Source organism: Marmota flaviventris, chromosome 6 (genome assembly GCF_047511675.1).
Source record: "Marmota flaviventris isolate mMarFla1 chromosome 6, mMarFla1.hap1, whole genome shotgun sequence".
Lineage (NCBI taxonomy): Eukaryota > Metazoa > Chordata > Mammalia > Rodentia > Sciuridae > Marmota > Marmota flaviventris.
This window is the reverse complement of record NC_092503.1, coordinates 8,332,259-8,352,067: the sequence shown is the minus strand read 5'-3', so window position 1 is coordinate 8,352,067 and position 19,809 is coordinate 8,332,259. Positions and strand designations below refer to the sequence as shown.

The 19,809-nt window shown below is 41.4% G+C and overlaps 1 protein-coding gene across 1 annotated transcript; it reads right to left on the bottom strand.

Annotated features, from left to right (window-relative positions):
• Window positions 1–10,435: 10,435 nt before the first annotated feature.
• On the bottom strand, window positions 10,436–19,365 carry Tagap (T cell activation RhoGTPase activating protein). The gene is made up of 10 exons (XM_027939441.2): window positions 19,233–19,365; window positions 18,595–18,679; window positions 18,447–18,500; window positions 18,075–18,144; window positions 16,608–16,774; window positions 15,771–15,932; window positions 15,445–15,554; window positions 13,905–14,100; window positions 13,196–13,310; window positions 10,436–12,499 (listed from the first exon to the last, which is right to left on the bottom strand). Exons 2-10 carry the CDS (start codon window positions 18,619–18,621, stop codon window positions 11,253–11,255), a joined length of 2,148 nt encoding a protein of 715 aa, XP_027795242.2. The 5' UTR covers window positions 18,622–18,679; window positions 19,233–19,365; the 3' UTR covers window positions 10,436–11,252.
• Window positions 19,366–19,809: the final 444 nt, after the last annotated feature.

Sequence of the window (19,809 nt, the reverse complement as noted above, 5' to 3'; positions counted from 1 at the left end):
ATGTGATAGAGTTTTCTACAAACTCAACAATCTCAAAAATTTTACATGGCCGTTACCAATAATGACAGGAGAAACTGAAATAAATCATTCTGAACTTCTGCCGTTGAAAGGAACCCCAAATTTCAATCAAGCTAAAAGGAAAACACCTGTCATTCTTTCTATAGAAAATATTTTCATTTTTAGAAAGAAATGATTTAATGCCTATGCAGTTAAAAATGTAGAAAAAGGAGCACTTGAGAAATATGTCAGGCGGTCAATAAAAGAGATGTGATCAGGAGGATTTGTTTGTTGTGTTTATCAGTTTTAGTGAATTTGTAAATTGTGATTTTGTTTCTCATTCTAAATAAATATTTGTGTTCATTTGTATTTGTAAACTTGCCTTTTCTTCCTTCCTTCCTTCTTAATAGAGAAACTCCAAATGTATATAAGCATTGGGGCCTTAAAATCTCAGTTTGACCTGACGAAGCAGAGCTTTCAGATTGATTCTTGTTCTTCTGCCAAGTTGTTATTTGAACTGATGTGAATACTTAGAATTGTACACTCTCTACTTTTCCATTTCCTACAGAAGAACTCAGAATCAGAGAAGATATTTACTGATCATTTCCTTTTGATCTAGAAGCTTTCGGTGACTCTCTAGCAAGAGTTTGGGGATGCTCACCATTCACCCAGTCAGAGTAAAACCATGATTCAGAGTGTGAACAAATGGCTCTCATTTTCCTAGGAAATTTTCAATATAAAAACATGCTTTTGAATAAAAAGTAAAATTTAAAGCCAATGAATGGAAATTTCTTGTAAGAAAATATAAAAACCCCCTAACCCTTCTATTCTTGAAAATGAGAGTTGTTTTTGTCAAGAGATCTGAGAACTGAAGTTGGCAGGTAGTGGTAATGCCTGTGATCTGTGCTTCCACCCTGGGCAGACCCCCTACGGTACTCCTAAATCACATGCTGTGGTATCCTCTCACAGTTTAAAAACACAGGAAGTGTACTTATGGAAACAGGAGTACTTCTGGCTGTATGAGATTTAAATTTAAAGCCAGGTGTTTCTTTGCCTTTTTCTCTGGTCAAACATAAGCTTTACTCATTTTGATGAAACTATAGTGGTTTGAAAAATTCTTCAGGTCTGTCAAATATAACAGATTCATTGCAGAAAGAACATAAAATCAGAATCCATCCTTGAATATTTCTGTGCCCTGACCCCAGGCATGAAGTGAAATGGCAGGTTTTTAGGGTATGGCACCCTATGTTGAAATACCAGCTGCAGCTCCGCTTAGCTGTGGGACCTTGCACAAATTACTTAATCTTCTCCTCTACCACAACATGGGTGTTGGTACTCACCTCAGGAGGTGGTTGTGAGAATTAAATGAGTTAGCAGTAAAAAGAAAACAAACCAAAAAACAAAATATGATAAAGAAAAAGCCCACCTCATCTAGTTGTAGTACCTGGCACAAAAATGTAACTAAGTAAATCTTTAAAGTAAAAGAAAGATAGGCCTTACATGGGCATCCAAGGAGTGAAGAATCTAGAATGTGGCAGACAAAAAGGCTTCATGGGAAAGGGTTAAAGTATGGAGCATGTGGCAAATTGTGAGGGAGAGGGGAGAAAGCGAATGAGTGATACTAGTCTGGGGAAATTCCAGTGCAGGGAAAGTTTTATTCAAAGCTGAGCTGCAAGTTGCTAAAATATGTGCAAGGAACCACTGTCATATTTTCTTGGTTGAATTGAAGAGCGCGTGTTCATTTCTTTTTTTGTTCTTTCATTAATTAAGCAAGCACATAATGAAAGCTTTAACAGGTTTCAGTAAGTTTTTCAGCACTAGGGAAAGCAAGGAGGAATGGCACCCTTAAAGAAGTTCCAGTCTACCAGGGGAGAGAGGCAAGGAAACGATGAGTTAAAGTGTGGGGTACAAAGGAGGATGGGAGGTGGGCTTCAGGAGATTCCTGAGGTGAGGTGGAGGGGAGCCGGGCTGGCTAGGCATCCCAGGTGGGACAGGCTGGGGAGGGTACAGCCGAGCATCAGCTTTGCATGTGGTGGGAGCTGTACCAGGGTGACAGCTGGGGTCCCAGGGCACACTTGGAACAATGGGCTGCAGAGGGAGGGAGGCAGGGTCAAGTGAGGCACCTGGTCCACCTGCAGGTCACATTCAGAAGAATGACAGTAGTGGAGGTGGTGTCTCCAAGAGCAAATAGACGTCCTTGAGTGGAAAGCCTGAAAAGCCAGGCTGAGGGGGTGTAGAAGATGGGGCTTCCGGTCATTATGATACCTTATCAACCCCCCAGGGAAGACAAGTGAGGCAGGGACATTACATAAGGAGATGTTTTATAAGGCTGATGATGCGGCGCTCAAATCAGTCAAGTGTGGCTTAAATATTACCTATCTTCTAGGAATGGCTGGAAATTTGGGGAAATCACTCTCTTCTATGGGGATAGATAGATACCAGGGTCCACAAATTGGATTTGAAATCTGTCTCAAATAACCTGCTTAAAAACGGATGTAATAGGAGGAATCTCACACATGCAAATGAACACCTGTGAAAATTCTTAGGCAAGAAATGCTGGATTTAGCAATACCACATTAGCAATTTGAGAGGGGATCTGTTTTGGGGCTAGATGCCCAGTTTCACAGATTGCTTTGCTACTTGGATCTGCTGCAAGGTTTGTTGAACAGACAAGCGATCCCTGTTTTTAAAAGAGTTATGGAATGTTCTTTCTAATTAAAATTCCTGAAATGAGTGAATTTAGGTTATATGCATCTCAATGTGCCATGAAGCCTGTGGTGCTGTCCTTTAAAGAATTTAGACATCTGAGAATTGTCATACAAATGTTTTCTTAGGAAATATATGCATGTAATTCATGTGTCATACCACCTATAAATTGGCCAAAAATCTAGATGGAGGATCTTTCTTATTTTCAATCATAACAAAAATCTTATAACTTTTTGCTACAAATCCATGCATAAAAATAGATTGGGTCACTAGTGAAATGATCAGATGATGACTCTATCACCTACCAGTGAAAGCCCTCCACTTAATGTGTTGCTATTTCATTTTTTAAAAAAGACTTTAATATATCTTAACATGTATTTGGGACATATTTGCATTTTGGGAAAATGGCCAGTTTCTACATATATCTGAATAGCTCTTTGTACTGGATAGTACATTTAACATGCCAGAATAATTGTCCTAGAAATGATTGTATGTTATCCTTTTAATAAGCCTGTCAGTGGGCAGGGACACCAGCCCATGGTTGAGGACTCTTAACGAGGTGTTGCAGATGGAGCGGCAAAGGAGACTCGCACCCAGAGGTATGGCTAGTAGGCCCAGCCTTCCATGAATAGCACTATAAACTCTGGACAAACCACAAAAATCCATGACCTAAGGGATTCAGGGAGTGAACAAAAAGCAGGCCAGGGGTGGGGGGGGGGTGGGGGGGGTGGGGGGAGTTGAATCTTGGAGCTTCCTACTTTTAGTTTGGGCAATGGCCACAAAGTGTATATATGTGTGTGTGTGTATGTGTGTGTGTGTGTGTGTGTGTGTGTAATTCAAAAGGAAAGCCTTCCGTCTTTCTTGGTGGAAGAACCAGGGACTGAGTCTGGGGCAATTATGGGCACAAGAATTAAGGGGGAGTCCTTGAAGGGACCAAGCCACAGAAGGGGTGACCTAGATTCTGTGTTTGAATTCTGCCTAGGTGTCTAGCTGCCCCAGGAACCACATGTGTACAGGGCAGATTTATAGCAGCTTGCAGGTAAGGTTAGCAGTGAACTGAGATTTGAATTGCCACCCTCCAGAGAAGAGACAGAATTTACAATTTGAATATAAGCAGGTCAATTGCCCATTAAAACAAAAATATCAGCAATCTTGGGATGAATATAAAAGAATTTAGAGTCTTGACTATATAATACCTACAATGTCTAGGATAAAATCCTAAACTACTCTAAATCTGAAGGACTAGAAAATTATGACCTCTTTTCTACAGACTTTACAGAAAAGGAAATTATGGACTAATTTCCCTCATGAACATAGATGAAAAAATCCTGAACAAAGCAACAGCAGATCAAATCCAATGGTACGTTGGACAGAATGTTAAAGAAATTTGTTAAAGATAACATATCATAGAGCATACATAGATAATGCATATTAAAGTTTATTCTATGAATTCAAGGTTTGGTTAACATTAACAAATCAGTTGTAATTCATCACTTTAACAGACTAGAGGGGGAAAACCATATGATGATTTTCATATGCAGAGACAAACTATAGAAAAATTCAACATCCATTCATAAAAAAATTGCATTGAACTAAGGATATAAGGGTAGATCTTCAAACTCATAAACAACACTATTAAAAACCTATAGCCAGCATCACATAAAGGTGTAATAGTAAATAATATCCTACTAAAATTAGGAAAAAGGTAAATGTCCTCATTTTCACTATTTCTACTCAATAGTAGAGTCCTAGCCATTGCAATAAAGGAAGAAAAAGAAAATGATAAAGATTAGAAAGGAAGAAGCAAAATTATCCTTGTTTGCAGATTATTTGATTATTTCCATAGAAAATACTGAGGATATATTAAACAACTAGAAGTAATAAGTGAATACGGCCAAGTTTACAAGGTTAAAATACAAAAATCAATTCTGTTCTTATGTTCCAGCATCAAAAAAACTAGAATATACATGAAAAAATCACTTCTATTTATAATAGGTTCCAAAACAAAATAGTTGGGAATAAATTTAATAACAGATGTTCAGAGCACACTGAAAATCACTGGACACTGCTGGAAGAAATTTTAAAAGCCCCACATGAGCAGAATTATTTAACATATATTATTTTCATGGAATGGAAGACTCACTAATTTTAAGGTATCAATTCTCATTAAATTGATACATAGATTCACTTCAATTCAAATCAAATTCTCAGAAATTGACAAATTGATGTTAAAATTTGATGGCTGGCTGGGTATGGTGGGGTATGTCTATAATCCCAGTAGCTTAGGAGGTTGAGGCAGGAGGATTCAAGTTCAAAGCCAGACTCAGCAATTTAGCAAGGCCTTAAGCAACTCAGCAAGATCCTATCTCAAAAGAAAAAAAATAATACAAAACTTTTCTTAGATGGATGCAAAGGACTTAGAGTAATCCAAATAATTTTAAGAACAGAGTTGTGGGACTTATATCATGTAATTTACAGACTTCCAGTGAAGTTTCAATAATCACAACAGTGAGATAAAAGCAGAAGAATAGATATATAGATCAATGGAACAGAATAGGGTCCAAAAATAGACCTGTACATATATAGTCAATTGATTTTTCACAAAGACATCAAGGCAATCAGTGAGGAGAGTCTTTTTAAGAAGTAGTCTTTCAATGTACAAGAAAAACAATCTACACTGAGTCTTACCTCATATCATACACAGAAATTAGCTTGTGGTGGATCATAGATAAGCCTAAAGATAAAATCTTAAACTTTGACACTTATAGCAGAAAACAGAGGAAAAAAATCTTCATGACAAGATTTAGGAAAGGATTTATTCAACAGAACGTAACAAGCACAATCAATAGAAATATTGGAATGGGTTTCAGCAAAATAAAATCATTTGAGCCAGGCATGATGCAATACTCCTGTAATCTCAGTGACTCCTGAGGCTGAGGCAGGAGGATCACAAGTTTGAGGCCAGCCTCAGCAACTTAGAGAGAACTTAGTCTCAAAATAAAAATTAAGAAGACTGGTTTTGTAGTTTAGTGGTAAAATGTCCCTTGGTTCAATCCCCAGTACCTAAGTAACAACAGCAATAATAATAAACAAAATCAATAGAAAATTCAAATTAAATGAGAGGCTATTACATTTCCATTAGAATGGATAATCAAGATAAATTTGTCAACAACAATAAAAAAATGAAGCAAATCTGATTATGCCAAGTCTTACCAACACCATGTTCAGTGTTTTGACTGATGATGTTTCTACAGGTGTGAAAATCAGGTACAATTCCTCCATTTGTACATTTTTAATAGATTCATATATAAGTTATACCTCAATAAAGTTGATCAAAAATATAATCCAATGGAAGAATAAAATAGTTCATTATCTTGATGAAAGACCAAAGAAAAAGATGCTTAGGTACTTATTAAAGATGACATTCACATCGTAAGTGGAGCTGGATCAGACTATTTTCTCTTCTAATGAGATCATACTGCTGCGACTTGAATGCAGGATTGAAGGGGAGGAAGAACAAGCAGGGAAAGAAATGTCTGAGAATTTATCTCAGCTTCCCCATAGTGACATACAAACCCTTCCCCACAATGGCCAGGACCTGTCTTGCTTCTGGCCGTGACTGAGTGTGGGTTCTCTACTGAAAGCAAAACAGGCCTGGGGGGCGGCAGTGATATCCTGGGGATCCAAGTTCTTTGCTCTCAGGGCGGCTTGGCAGGGCTGGGAGCTGGCACTTTTAGTTGTTGGTAATGTTGGACAGGGCACCCTGCATTGGCATTGTGAACTGGATCCTGCAGATTTGGGCACTCTCTTCTCACTTTCCAGTTTTCCGTTCGTTCCTCCGTCCTTCTTGCGGAAGCCTCTATGTCTGGGATTTTGGCTGCACGCGTTCCCCAGCTCACGCACATTACTATTTCCTCATTTCATAGGTGGAGAGACCGCTGCTCAGACAGGGTTAGTGCCTTGTCTGTGGGAGTGGATCTTGGGGCATTCGCAGGCTCAGGTTCTGTGCACTTGGGTTGCGTGCTCTGGCCGGGTCCACATGTTGTCTTTCTATTCCCACGGAGATGTGAACATTCTGTGTTTCCTTTTTCTGGCAAGAGTTTGGACTCTGCAGGGTTGCTCATCTCACAGCACTTTCCTCTCAGTACAGGAAGAGGGAGGCACTTCACGCCACTGGGTTATCCTCACGTTTGGTTTGTATTCTGGAGTGGATGAAATGCAGGGTCTCAGCCTCAGCTGAAATAGTGTTAAAATGGGATTCACTTCCATCTCTAAGGAACTATTTCTATTTCTGTCTCTTTAGTAATTTTCCCATTGCAGGTGAAGAGTTAAGATTATATAAATCAATTGAAAGAGAAACTTGAACTATGTGGGATCCCAGTGCATTGGCCTTTTGTAGACTTGACCCTCCAGGAGGAAAGCAAGTACTGGTGGTTCTTCCCACGAGATCACAGTCAGGAACATTCGCCCATCTATCTTTTTGGTCACTCGTGAGGATCCACAGTGTTTGTAACAGCTCTTTGGACGTTCTCATCTCTGGTCACAGGAAGCACCATGGCCTTTAGCTTTTATTTGACTTATTAGTGCTGCAAACTCTAGCTGCTGCTTCGGCTGCCGGAGGACCCGGGGCAATGCCACTAGAATACTTGTTGGGTTGAAGTTCTGAGGCATGGCAGTTGTGCTCGGCTCCAGCAAAAGCATCCAACTTCAGTTCTCTTTAGGAGGAGAGAAAATTTCCCAGGGGAGTAGACCTGGGTTTAAGGGGAAGCCTTGACTTCCAATCTCATTTCACCATGTGCCTCGCTCTGGGGCATCAGGCACATTTGTGACTGCCCCATTTGCCACGGTATGACCTTGTTATGGTTTAGATCTTTAATGTCTCCTGAAAGCTCAAGTTTTGAAAGCATGATTCCCGATGCAGAAAGGTCCAGAGGTCTGACTTTTGGGCAATGATGAGAGCTGTAATCTCATCAGTGGATTAATCCCCTTGATGGATTAATAATAACTGGAGGTAGGTGGGGTGTGGCTGGAGGAAGTAGGTCACTGGAGGGGCAGGTCCTAGGCATATATCTTGCCCCTGGCTTCTCACAAGCTTTCTCTCTCTGCTTTCTGGGTGCCATGAACGGAACAGCTTTCTTCTGAATGCCCTGTGGCCACGATGTCCTGCCTCAGCTCAGGCCCACAGCCAGCTGACCATGAACTGAAACTCTGAAACCCTGAGCCCCAAACAAACTCTTCCTTCTCTAAGTTGTTCTTGCCAGGTATTTTGGTCACAGTGATGGAAAACTGACCAACACAGGACCTTACGATGCCCATGAAGAACAGAACCCTGGTGTTCCTGGATTCTTGACTGAAGTACCATGTTAGTGCCATCCAGATATCGATGGAAGCCTTAGTCTTCTAGTTACGGTTAAGTATTAACTGAGTTGGTGTAATCAAGGTATCTTTAAGTGCTATTTTGCAAAATTTGGTGATCTGAGATGAATTATGTCCCCCTCCCATCAAAATTCACACACTTATTAAAACTATATGTACATTTAACTACCTATACCTCAGAATGTGACTGTATTTGAAGATAGGGCCTATAAAGAAGTAAAGTGCTGTCATTAGAGTGGGCCCTAATCCAGTGTGACCAGTGAGTGTCCCTATAGGTAGGGGAAGCTTAGAGACAGACACACATAGAAGGAGGACAACGTGAAGAACACACCATCTGTGCCAAGGAAGGGGCCTGGAACAACCCTCCCTCACAGACCTCAGAAGGAGCCAACCCTGCAACACCAGATCTCAGAGCAACAATAGCTACCTGCTGGCCACACCACCTGCTCTGTGGTACTTGGGTTAGCAGCCCTTGCAAATGAATGTATGGAAAATCCCAATTGAAAAAGTCATGGCCCCATGGATGGAAGCGGGGTTCCCACACCACACAATACCTGAGATGGTAACCGCACCTTCTCCTCCACTCTTAAAGAGTAACGAGGATGATATTGCTGACTGCCAGGAGCCATAAGCGTCTGCCAACAGCGTGGTTCACATGTGCCGGGGAATGCCAGGCTCACTCCCACTTCGTATTTTTAATTTTAATTATTTATTTATTTTTGGTGGTATTGGGAATTGAACCCAGGGCCTCATGCGTGCTGGGAAAGAAAGAATTCTTGCCCCTACTTTTTTTTTTTTTAAATATTTATTTATTTATTTATTTTAAAGAGAGAGGTGAGAGATAGAGAGAGAGAGAGAGAATCCTTGATATTTATTTTTCAGTTTTCGGCGGACACAACATCTTTGTTTGTATGTGGTGCTGAGGATCGAACCCGGGCCGCACGCATGCCAGGTGAGCACGCTACCGCTTGAGCCACATCCCCAGCCCTTTTTTTTTTTTTTTAATAAAGAAATTTGGAAATGATTTCCACAAACTGGGTAAGATCCCATGTAGCTCAGGTCAGTGGTAAAGTGGGAACACATTTGATGCTTCCTAACTCGTAGTCTTAGCGACCTTTTGAAGGGAATTCTCTGATTCCCATTAAGAAGTTACTAAGACCATAGTGGAAGATATGTTTATTTACATATATATCTATAAATCTCTCTATGTAACTATATATACATTTTATCAAATAGTGAAATACTTAGCATAGTTCTTGCAGATGGTGAATGCTAAAATTATTTTTTTGCTGTAAATGATGAGAGCTGTAACCTCATCAGTGGATTAATCCCCTTGATGGATTAATGATAACTGGAGGTACGTGGGGTGTGGCTGGAGGAAGTAGGTCACTGGAGGGGCAGGTCCTAGGCATTATATCTTGTCCCTAAATTGTGCTAAATTCTGGAAAGGCCTTGCTCTTCTTCAGTTAGCGGTCACATGGGGAGGATCTGCCCCATTACAGGGACTAAATAGAGTATTTTTAATATCAGGGCTGAGCAGTTGCCTTGAGCAATCTGCTTTATAATGTGGTTAACACTGTGCAACATTATTAATAAATCACCTTTGAAAAGAAGGGATCTTCATTATTCTGTAGTTAGCCAACACAAAAATATTACTGTAACATGTCAAAAGTATACACAGTATTTTGTGAAAAAAAAATTGACAAAATAAAGAGAGCTAAAGTTCACTACTCTAAGATATTGGATAAATATCTTTATCACTGACCAGGAAAATTCTAATATGTCACATGTTTTATCATTATACTTGGTAACAATTAAGCAAATCGAGCATCAATAAAAATGAGGTAAGATAGGTAAAAGCACTGAAAAGCCTAAAACACTTGAAATGGAAAATTTTGCATTTATTATACTACACTGTATTGGCATACTAAATTTTTCTGGCCTCTGAATGACTGCCCATTGAAAAAGTGGCTTATAGTGGGCACTTTCTTATGGTTTTGCAAACTCCCAGACACCAGGGCTGAGTCTTCCTGAGCGCAGGTACCCAGGCTGGCCTGTTGGTCAGGTAGTCAGTAAGTGCTTGCTGAATGAACCAGGGTGTGAGTAAATTTCTTGGTAGATTCTATTCATTAAGGGAGAGGAGGTAACAAGTCAGTAAGAACCAGGATTGTGGTGGCTCATGCCTGTAACCCCATCAACTCAGGAGGCTGAGGCAGGAGGATTGTAAATTCAATGCCAGCCTCAGCAACTTAGTAAGATCCTGCCTCAAAATAAAACATAAAAAGAACTGGGGATGTAGAGGACCCCTGGGTTCAGTCTCCAGACCTAAAAAAAAAAAAGAAAGAAAGAAAGAAAATTTTCACTTGCAAATAAGAAAGGTAATTTATTGTAGTGAAATTACATTGAAGTTTTGTATATGATCCCCAATGCATATAAAATCATTTACCTCCAAACTGTTGCATGACACCATTGAACCACAAAGAAAACTCAAAGTGCTCTAAGTGAGTTAATATTGACGTAATGTGTTTCCACTAATCTATCCTAATTTAATTAGATCATTAAAAGGACTTATTTAAGTATTTTCGTAATTTTCTTTATGGTCTTTTTTTCTAATGTTTTTTGACAACTCTGAACGCTGAACTCTATTTCTGTCTTCTGCTGTGGTTAGTTAATAAACAAACCTCCTTAGTAGAGTAAATATACACTGACGATTTAAACATTTTTCCCTAGATGGAATTGATGGAAAATGTGAAAATTGGCATGACATTTGAGGCAACATTAAAAAAGCAAAGAAGATTTTAAAACACTAACCCACAAAAATATGCCCGGGGGTGGGGGTGGGGGCAAAGAATAGCAACGTACCACAAGACACAAATAAATGCATTCAGGCATTGGGTAGACAGTCCTTGCACCTAACACCTGTCTATAATACATTTTATACATTTGCTACATATTGCACAAATCCAGGTATGCACAGAAACTCTCTGAAGTGCCACCATGCCGCTGTCCTCGTGGAGGGCTCTATACAACTTTCTGAAAGAGCTTATTCATGACTTTTTTGAAGACAATCTACAAGCAGTTCTTTCTGTAGTTACATATTTACAGAGATGCCACCAGCTAGTCATGGCCGATGGCCTTCCTTCCTAAATGTAGGATTCTCTAGCATATTGGAGTTAGTCAGCCTCAAAGATGGGCTGGCTACATCGTCGCCTGAGATAGTCCTGCTTGTCCTTCTGCATAAACTCGGACACAGTCCTTAGCCTGGTAAGCTCAGGCCTCCCGGGTGTGGTCCCAGGCTCTTGAGTTTCCCCAGAGGGACTCACAGTCCCACCCTGTTCCCAACACTCAGTCATGGAAGACAGGCTGCGTCCACTAAGTGCTTCTTCATGGCAGACAATCCTGGAGCCTCCTCCATGGTAAGAAGGCAGAAGAGGTGGCGGCGTGGAGTCCTGGCTCAGCATTCTCGCCCGCATACTTCCCACGGTCTGGCTGCCATAGGCTAAGAGTCCAGACGCCTGGCACTGAATGGCCTCTTCATAAGATGGCGGGCTTCCTGGGCTCCTCTGGTCAACCATCTGGAACACGTCATTGACTGAGGGGGCCCCAGGTGGCAAGCCACAGCCTGCAGCTGCTTGGCTGTAGACGTCAGGCCTGCCCTCCTGGACGATCCTTCCAGCAAGCTGACTTTCTTTTCTCACGCCCTTCTTGACTTGGTCTCTGGTAAAGTCTTTGGGTTTCCCAGTCCCACAGCTCGGGGTCTTGGGCAGCACTTTTTTGTGAGAGGCAAAGGAAAATGACAGGGAGTGCTTTTTAATTTCTCTGCTGGGCTTGCTTTTCTCAGTCTTCACGGTGAAAGACTGGTGTCTGGTGAAGAAATTTTTTTTGGGACAGGAAGGAGAAGCTGTAGGTGAATTGTCAGAGGACCCACCCAGGGAGCTGCTGGAGAAGGCTTTGGGTCCTGGTCCCTGCAGCAAAGGCAAACTCTGGGTTGAGTTCTTGATCATCAGGTCCATTGGTCTCTTGGCTCTGCCTTCTACTGCAGGGAAGACCTCCTCTGGAAATGGGTCTTCGGTGTCCTCGCTTTCCAAATGAGGGCTTGCCTGTGGCATGGTGAAGTCATCCTCACTTTTGGTTAGTTTTTGGTTTGTCATCCGGCTCTCATGGCACTCTTGTGAGGGTGGCATGCCGGGTTCTGAGAACCTCCTGTCTGCCTGGTTGATGGAGCGTTTCAGTCTGGCTACTGTGCTCACAATGGGCTCTGGGCATAACTCACAGGTGTCCTGGGGCCTTCTGTTGTCCAGACCAGCAGCCATGGCTGTGGGAACCTGGGGCTGCCTTCTGGGATTGTGGATGGCACTGGTGGGTTCAAAGTCAGGATCATAGCTGTCGTAGGCTGAGTCATTCTGCAGGGTCGACATGTCTGGGGAAAGTTAATGAAGAGTTGAGCTTTGTGTTCAAGTTCTTTAAGAAATAATATTTACTAGAGCCCACCCTATTCATGCCCAATATGGTTCTAGGTGATTTGGTGGAACTGTTTTGGAGCGTGATATGACAAGAAATTTATCACATTAAAATTTTGTTTCCAAATTTATTTCAGATGGGAAGAAGTAAAGAAGAAAGAGGAAATGAATGAGGGAGGGAGGAAGAAAAAAGGGAGAGGGAAAGAGAGAAAGAGTAAGGAGAAGAAGGAAGAAGGACAGTCTTCACCGAATTTTTTTATTTTATTTTATTTTAAATCTTAAAACCAATCCTTTGAATGGCTCCTTTGTAGGATCCATTTCCATTTTAATAGACTTGTACTTCATTATGTAGAGACTAAAATTTCTTACCCAGATATATAGTTCAAGGTTACTTAGTAAAGTTAGCAGTTATTTGAGATCTAGAATATGAAGGAGAAAAGTTTCAGACTCAGGCTAAAAGAGTGACAGAAGAGATATTAGAAAGAAATTTGGGAGCAAGGTTGTCAGGTTTCCTGACTTTCCTACAGACTCGAGGCCAGTCTGATTGGTGATTATAAAGGCAAATTCTTTAAATACCAGGGAGACTTCACATCACTAGTATGGACTGGCACAAATTTCTCCCCAGGATCACAATCGAATGACAGCACATTCTATACCTGAACTGTCGGTGTGTTCCAGAGAGTCATCAGAAGTGATGCTGGAATGAGCTGGAATGTTCTCCCCGAATATCTCAAAGCAGTTGTCGATGAGGAATTCCACCAATGTCTTTACCTTTGGGGTAAAAAAACAAGCAGATCATAAACTTTAGGGCCATTTGCTTTAGGACAGAGGCAAGGAAGGAGGACACACTGGAGTCAACTACTAGGGAGGTGCCCAAATGAGACTAGAGCATACTGGAATTTGGTAACAATATACATTCAAGTTAGATATATGTGTTTTGAGATATGCATTTTTAAATGGAAGAATTTAAAAAAACTGACTTTAAAATAACTAAGGTATCTGAGTGGACATTTCATAATATTACTGTGAAAATGCAAAAAGTATTGTTTAAGCAGATAGTTTCCCAAATTGGTAGTTGGACTGCCCGAGTGCTTTGGGTCCTGGTCCCAAAGCACAGACAGAAACAAGAGGGCTTCCTACCCAGGGGGTGTGATGTTCTCTGTCTCCAGGAAGACAGGACACAGATTTATTCAGTTTCCTCCACACCTCTAAGAGAGCAGAGCCACAACAATAGCACTCTGCATTTTAGACCTGAACTGTGACCCCGAGTCACTTTGAGAAATCCAGAAGTGTCTCATTGCTTGGCTTCTGCCAAAGAGGGTGAGATCATAAACCAGGGGTTTCTCATAAATAAGCAAAACCAACCTTATTGTTCAAGTCTCTCTGGGCCTCCAATGACAAGTTGTGGTCATTCTCCAGGGTGAGCATGTTGGGGCCGATGCAGATAGCCAGGTTGCTGGAGTCCATCTTGTTAACCTCCGAGTTTTTGCTGATCAGGTGCAACACATAGACCAGGTGCCTGAGCAGCAGGAGGTTGGGTCGAGGGAGCTGATCTGCAACCCTGGAATAAAGAGAAGGGACAGTAATTTTTAAGGGGGCTGATGGCCTATCCAGCTTTATTGTAGCTTGTTCAAAGCTTCTGCCCAAACCAGACTTCCTTTAAAATGGGGAAGGTGCATTTTCCCAGTAATATTGTGAAATGCCCTTACAGATACTTCAGCAGCAACTGACACGGAATGAGATTGATTAACCACAAGGTTGCTATAACCGTGACACCAGTAGCACTGCCCTTTATTATTTATATGGATCTTAAATTATGAAACAGAGCCTGCATTAAGCACCAGGATGTGCCTTTACGTTTTCAAAACCATTTTGTTGAGTAAGCATTTGACTTTGTAGAAATTCTCTTTGAACATTACAAGATTGATTTTCTTGACTTTTTTTTTTTTTGAACTGTGAGCACCAAACCAAGATGACCCATTTCTATACCATTCTGAGAATAAGTCAGACTGTCTGGATGTTTCCATAAATGTGGTTCCAGGCAGCACTTAAATAGAAACATTACTACTAATGACAATCATTGGATTTTGAAGTCTCACTTTTTCAAAAGAATGAAATGGTGACCCCAATATACAGATCCTTCTCATTTCTCAGAAGAATTGTTGTTATCAAAGAGTTTTATGTCTAGGTAGAAAATTATTGTGATAATCTTAGGGTTTTTTTTTTTTTTTGGTGGTGGTGGGGCAAACACTCTGATGTCTTCATGTCTGCAAAGTTGGCATTGAAAATGTTTAGCTGTGGGGGACATTTCTAATACATAGATAGGCTTCCTTAGGATGTGGCAAAAGTGCTGTCTCCAAGAGGTCACATTGTCATTTATATATGTAATCATTGTGACTCACTGGAATGTCTTATATGGTTTTCCTTTTTGTTAATTATAAGAACAAACAGTGGAATTTTATGAACAAAAAGTCGCATCCAAATGGCTCTCCTACCCTTTACGGGAAGTTTATGGTTGAGTGTCTTGCTCGACACCAATTACTGTAGTTAAGAATAATCCTAATTCCTACTCTCTGCTGATTAGTTTGTGTTAAAGTCTCCACGTTTGATTTTCTCTTATACCTTTTTGAACACTTTATATATTTGGATCCTCCACCCCTTGAACTCTGTAAGTATTAAAGTCATTTTCTATGTTTTGAAGAAGTACTTTCTTCTATTTGGCTAAAACTACTTTTAAAAAATCCAGGGAACCTCCTCTTTTTATCTTGGGAGTGATTGAGCAATTACACTCTAATTTCCCAATCACAATTTCAGGGAAACATGGGTTGCGGTGCACTTGGCCAGTTTTATGAACGGGCAAAAAATGGAGACCCTTGGGCCCTGCCTCCTGACTTCGAGGACTTACTGCTTGAGAGCCTCAATTCTGTCCTCCTCGTTCTGCTTCTCCAGGGCACCCATCCACTCTTCAAAGAGGTCACAGGACAGTAGCTTCAAGGGGATGCTCCGGAGGAAGTCCTGGAGGGGAAAAGTGGGTGTGGCTGTTTACACCTCGTGTTGTTTTGGAGGAATGAAATCTGGGATTGTTAAACCCGTGTGCTTATGAGAAGAATTAAGAGGCTCAGCTACAATGAAACTCCAGTTTCAGCTGTGTGGCTTGTAGGGAGAGGAGCCTGCTCCTTGCTTCCTGTGGCTGTGGAGGCGGAGCCCTCTGACCCAGGTGTGGTGGCTCACCTTGAAGACCACGGCCAGCAGGTGTACGGGCAGCCCTTCCAGGTCCACGGTTCCCCCGCAGTTGAGCGCTTCCTTCAGCTCCTTGCGGGCTTTCTCACTGGCTGCTTTCCTGAATATTCCTTCAGTCGAGGGGCCTTTAAGGCAGAGGATAGCGAGAATATCCTGTGGGAACAGACGTGGGATCAGGAAATGCTGACCCAAGGCTTGGACCCATACTTTGCTGGTACAGATACATGAAAATCTATACAAGTTGGAAAAGAGAATTACGGCAATGTTCATGAATAGTCCCTCAGTTTACCTGTTGTAAAATATCCTTTCCCCCCAAAGCTAATTCTTTTTTTTTATACTAAGATAGTCATAATGAGAGTCTTGAGGCCAGAGCTGGCTCCTAGGGCAGCCACTGCCAACTGTCTCCCTTCACCCTGCTGTTTTTCTAAGAGGTAAATTGTGAAGCGCTCATTTTTCAGTCTAAAATGACATCAGACCTCCCACCTGTCAATACTTCCTTGAAAACATGGGCTCTCTGATCATATCCTCTGTACTCTGTCTCTGCCTGTTGATGTTCAGAAGCTATACATTTCCAGCCTTCTTGCCTCTGTGAAGTCAGAGGAGTGAGGAAGAGACCTTTACCCTGAGCTCACTGGCAAACACTAATTTCTAGATCATAAACTGGCATCTTCTCTTCCAACTGTGCTTGGATGCGGGAGCACCATTTGCAAGAATGGAAAATTCCAAAGCTCAACCCCAATAAGGTTAGTAGGAGAAGCACCCTCATATTATCCAAGGATTTTTCACATGACAGAAACCAAAGCAGGTTTACAAGTGAAGCACACTCACCTGAATGGGTCTGGGCAGGGCGCCGTTCTCATGGCAGATAATTGACAAGGGTTGATCAAATAGTGACACTTTCAGGTCTGGCTCCAAAGTCCCAGAGAAATCTGACGAAGGGGAGAGTCTTCTTATGAGGAAGGGCCAAGACAGAACTTTCTTTCTCTTCTTAACTTCTAGAGACAAGAAAGCATGAGGAAGAGAAAAATCAGCTTACAGGGTTCATAAGCAAGGATCCACACAAGAAAATGGCTGTCGGTCACATACTGGCATCTCTAGTATGCCCTGTGGGGAAATAATTCAGAAAAACTGAGAAAGCAAAGGGCATGACTTTTGATCTAGAAAAACAGTTGAAAAAACAACCACATGGTTACCAGGGCAACCAGCCCTTGTATATCACCCGGAGGTTCCTCATCGTCCCCACCTTTCCTGTTTTTAATCTTCTTCAACTATTTGTTGCAAGAAATTAGCAAAACATAACCTTGCAGGTCATAAACAACCATCTTAAGGTACTAGCCTTAATAACTACAGGGGACATTTATGACTAAATAGATTATTTTAATTCGCTACTTTGGCTGGTGAATGAAAACAAAACTTAACAGGAGAGGAAGTGACTTGCCCAAAATCCTTTAGAAGGTTCTTGGCTGGGCGGGCCACATCAACCCTCGGCAGCCGCACTAGCACTATGTAGTCACTAGAGGGAGCTACACCACTCAGGACTTCTGCTGTCCCCTTGGCTTTCAGGGTGCTATTTTGGACAGGGGCCCCATGGGTTGCTTTAGGAAGGCTGGAACCTAGTCCTGGCATTTGAAAGTTATCAGCCACACATTATCAGTGTTCTGTTCTTCCAAAATTCAGAGTGTGCAATGACTATTGTATCTCAAAAGTTCCCTTCCTTCTCCTTTTGGCCTAATCATGAAATCTGCATTTTCTAAATGACTGGCATATGTTACCACATGTTTTGTACTGGCAAGTAGAAGCTGGATGAAAGTGAAGTGCCCTGTCCTGAGTCTTCAGGAAAACTGGCTCAGGGTTTATGTTACAATGAAATGCACCGTAAAAATAAATAAATAAATAAGAGCAAATGTAAGTTCTTTGGGATTTGAGATCAACAACAATCGCTTCATGAGCTCTTAGATGCATTCTCCATTAGGGAAGGAAGAACACAGAAAAGGCACTGTGTATTTTTCAATGTACACATGCTGTGACCATCAAAACAAATGGCCAGGAGATTTGTCAGCCCCACTAAAAACCCCTCACATTGCGGAGTTTGCCTGTAAGAGGATCTCTCTACTGACGGTGCTCGCTGTTCTAGTGAGCTGGAGCACGCCGGCCAGTTAAGGGTTAATGTTCTGCGGTCTTTAGGAGAACAGTTATAAAAAAAAATTCCTAGTAGAGTAAAATACTGTGGTTTTGCAAACCAAGAGCACTGGTCGTTAGCACTTGCAGAAAAGATCAGTATTTTTCAAAACTCACCAATTAGCTGGCAAATGCTGTCTTCACTCGCACATGATGCCAACAACAGGGGATGTTCCTTGATGTCACCCTAAAAATATAAATCATGTATAAATCAGTATAAATCATGACTGAAGAAATCTATTCAGTCTTTCTCCACAAAACACACACACAACATTTTATTCATCTTAACAATTAGGTCAATAGAGTGTTTTGATTTTTCTAGTAAGAATCAGTATCATAGGAGATCTCAATTAATATGTTTAATTTATTGTATTTATCATGTTCATTTCTGACTGATAATCAAACAGCCTAAATAATATTCAATTAAAACAGAAAGCTTTTCATCTTCTGGTAATACAAATAAGAAGTTTAAAAAAATCACTTCCTTACCTCTGACTGACATTCAATTAATGTCTCCATGTTACTGGCACTTAGTGTTTTTGACTAAAAGAGAAAAAAATAAAATAAAATTAAGTAAATGTCTTTTGGCTCTTGCCTCTAGAAAATATGAATGAGCAGATGTAAAATGGGCACATACCGCATCGAAGTTGCTTCTCAACCTCATTGGTATCTGGGCTGGCTTTTTAGGGATGGATTTCACTTCTGGGGGACCTTGACTCTGTCTACAATAAATCACATGGAAAAGAATAAGTTGGCCAATTTCAGTGCCTCTTTGCCAAAGCGGAGTTTGAAACTGTTAGAAAAGTTTTCATTCAGCCTGTTACCAAATGTCAGATGCCACTAAGAACAGTATTTGATTGCACTTATTTCTAAAACCTTAAACCAGATGTCCTTACCATCCCGAACTTTGCTATTTATTATTATATCCTCAACAAGAGATCGGCTGAATATTAATTCCAATAACAACTACCCTTTTTTCTGGAGTGCTCTCAAGTACTATATTAATTGCTCCGTATTAATTTTTTTCATCCAACTCAAAAAGTATAAAATGTATATCCAGGATGCTATGTATAGTAAGCACGAACCAAAGATAACATTTAAAGAATTCCTACTCCCTAAAAGTGCCACCTTCACATTGAAGCCAAGCATTCCATGTTTGGAGCTTTTTAAACACGGGCGTACCCTCCGCATCGCCGTTGTCTGTTGCACGTCATTTCAGGGAGCTGTGACCTGGGAGGCAGCTCGTTTTCTCGTCCTGTTAATCTATGTACTTACCCTCGGAGGGTCTCTGGCCAGAGTGCTTTTATCTCGGGTGCGCTGTGGGAAAGGAGAGACACGGCATGTCACTCCGCTCTGGCTAACCCACTGGCAGAGGGACTGACCTGCTCTAACTTCATGTGCTGTGCGTTATAAACTGCAGGGGCGGGCAGGTGGAAATTCACAATATTGCTGGGACCGGAAGGAACATCACGGGCTGTCACACAGACCGAGCCAGCCAGACACTGCTCAGTTCTCATTTCCTCATTCCTTTTAGGGCAGGGATGGTTCCCCTCACCCCTACCCTCGCCTCCACTTCAAAGCACAAAATCTGTAAACTACTAGGGTTGGAAAAGATGACATCCTGCACAAAGGTAAAGGCGCTGATTAATGTCAGAGGTGGGATGTGCAAATAAGAAATTGTGTTATTCTGTGCACAAACATTGTTTTATTTTCTAAAGTGGTAATTTTAGGTGCCTCCCCCCACCCCCTGCCTCTGTATCCTGTTTCAGTGCTGTTTCCCTTCCACCCTCCCTGAGCTCTGTCCACCAGGACCAAACATTGATTGGCAGCCCTGGGCGCAGGGCACTGTCCT

What these genes read in the sequence shown, in the direction of transcription:
- Tagap (XM_027939441.2), bottom strand. Translation starts at nt 18,621, where the DNA reads ATGAGGTTGAGAAGCAACTTCGATGCG. An exon ending in TAATTGAATGTCAGTCAGAG is followed by an intron (nt 18,145 to 18,446) that starts GTAAGGAAGTGA and finishes TTATATTTTTAG; the next exon opens with GGTGACATCAAGGAACATCC. An exon ending in AGAGAGACTTGAACAATAAG is followed by an intron (nt 13,311 to 13,904) that starts GTTGGTTTTGCT and finishes TTTACCCCAAAG; the next exon opens with GTAAAGACATTGGTGGAATT.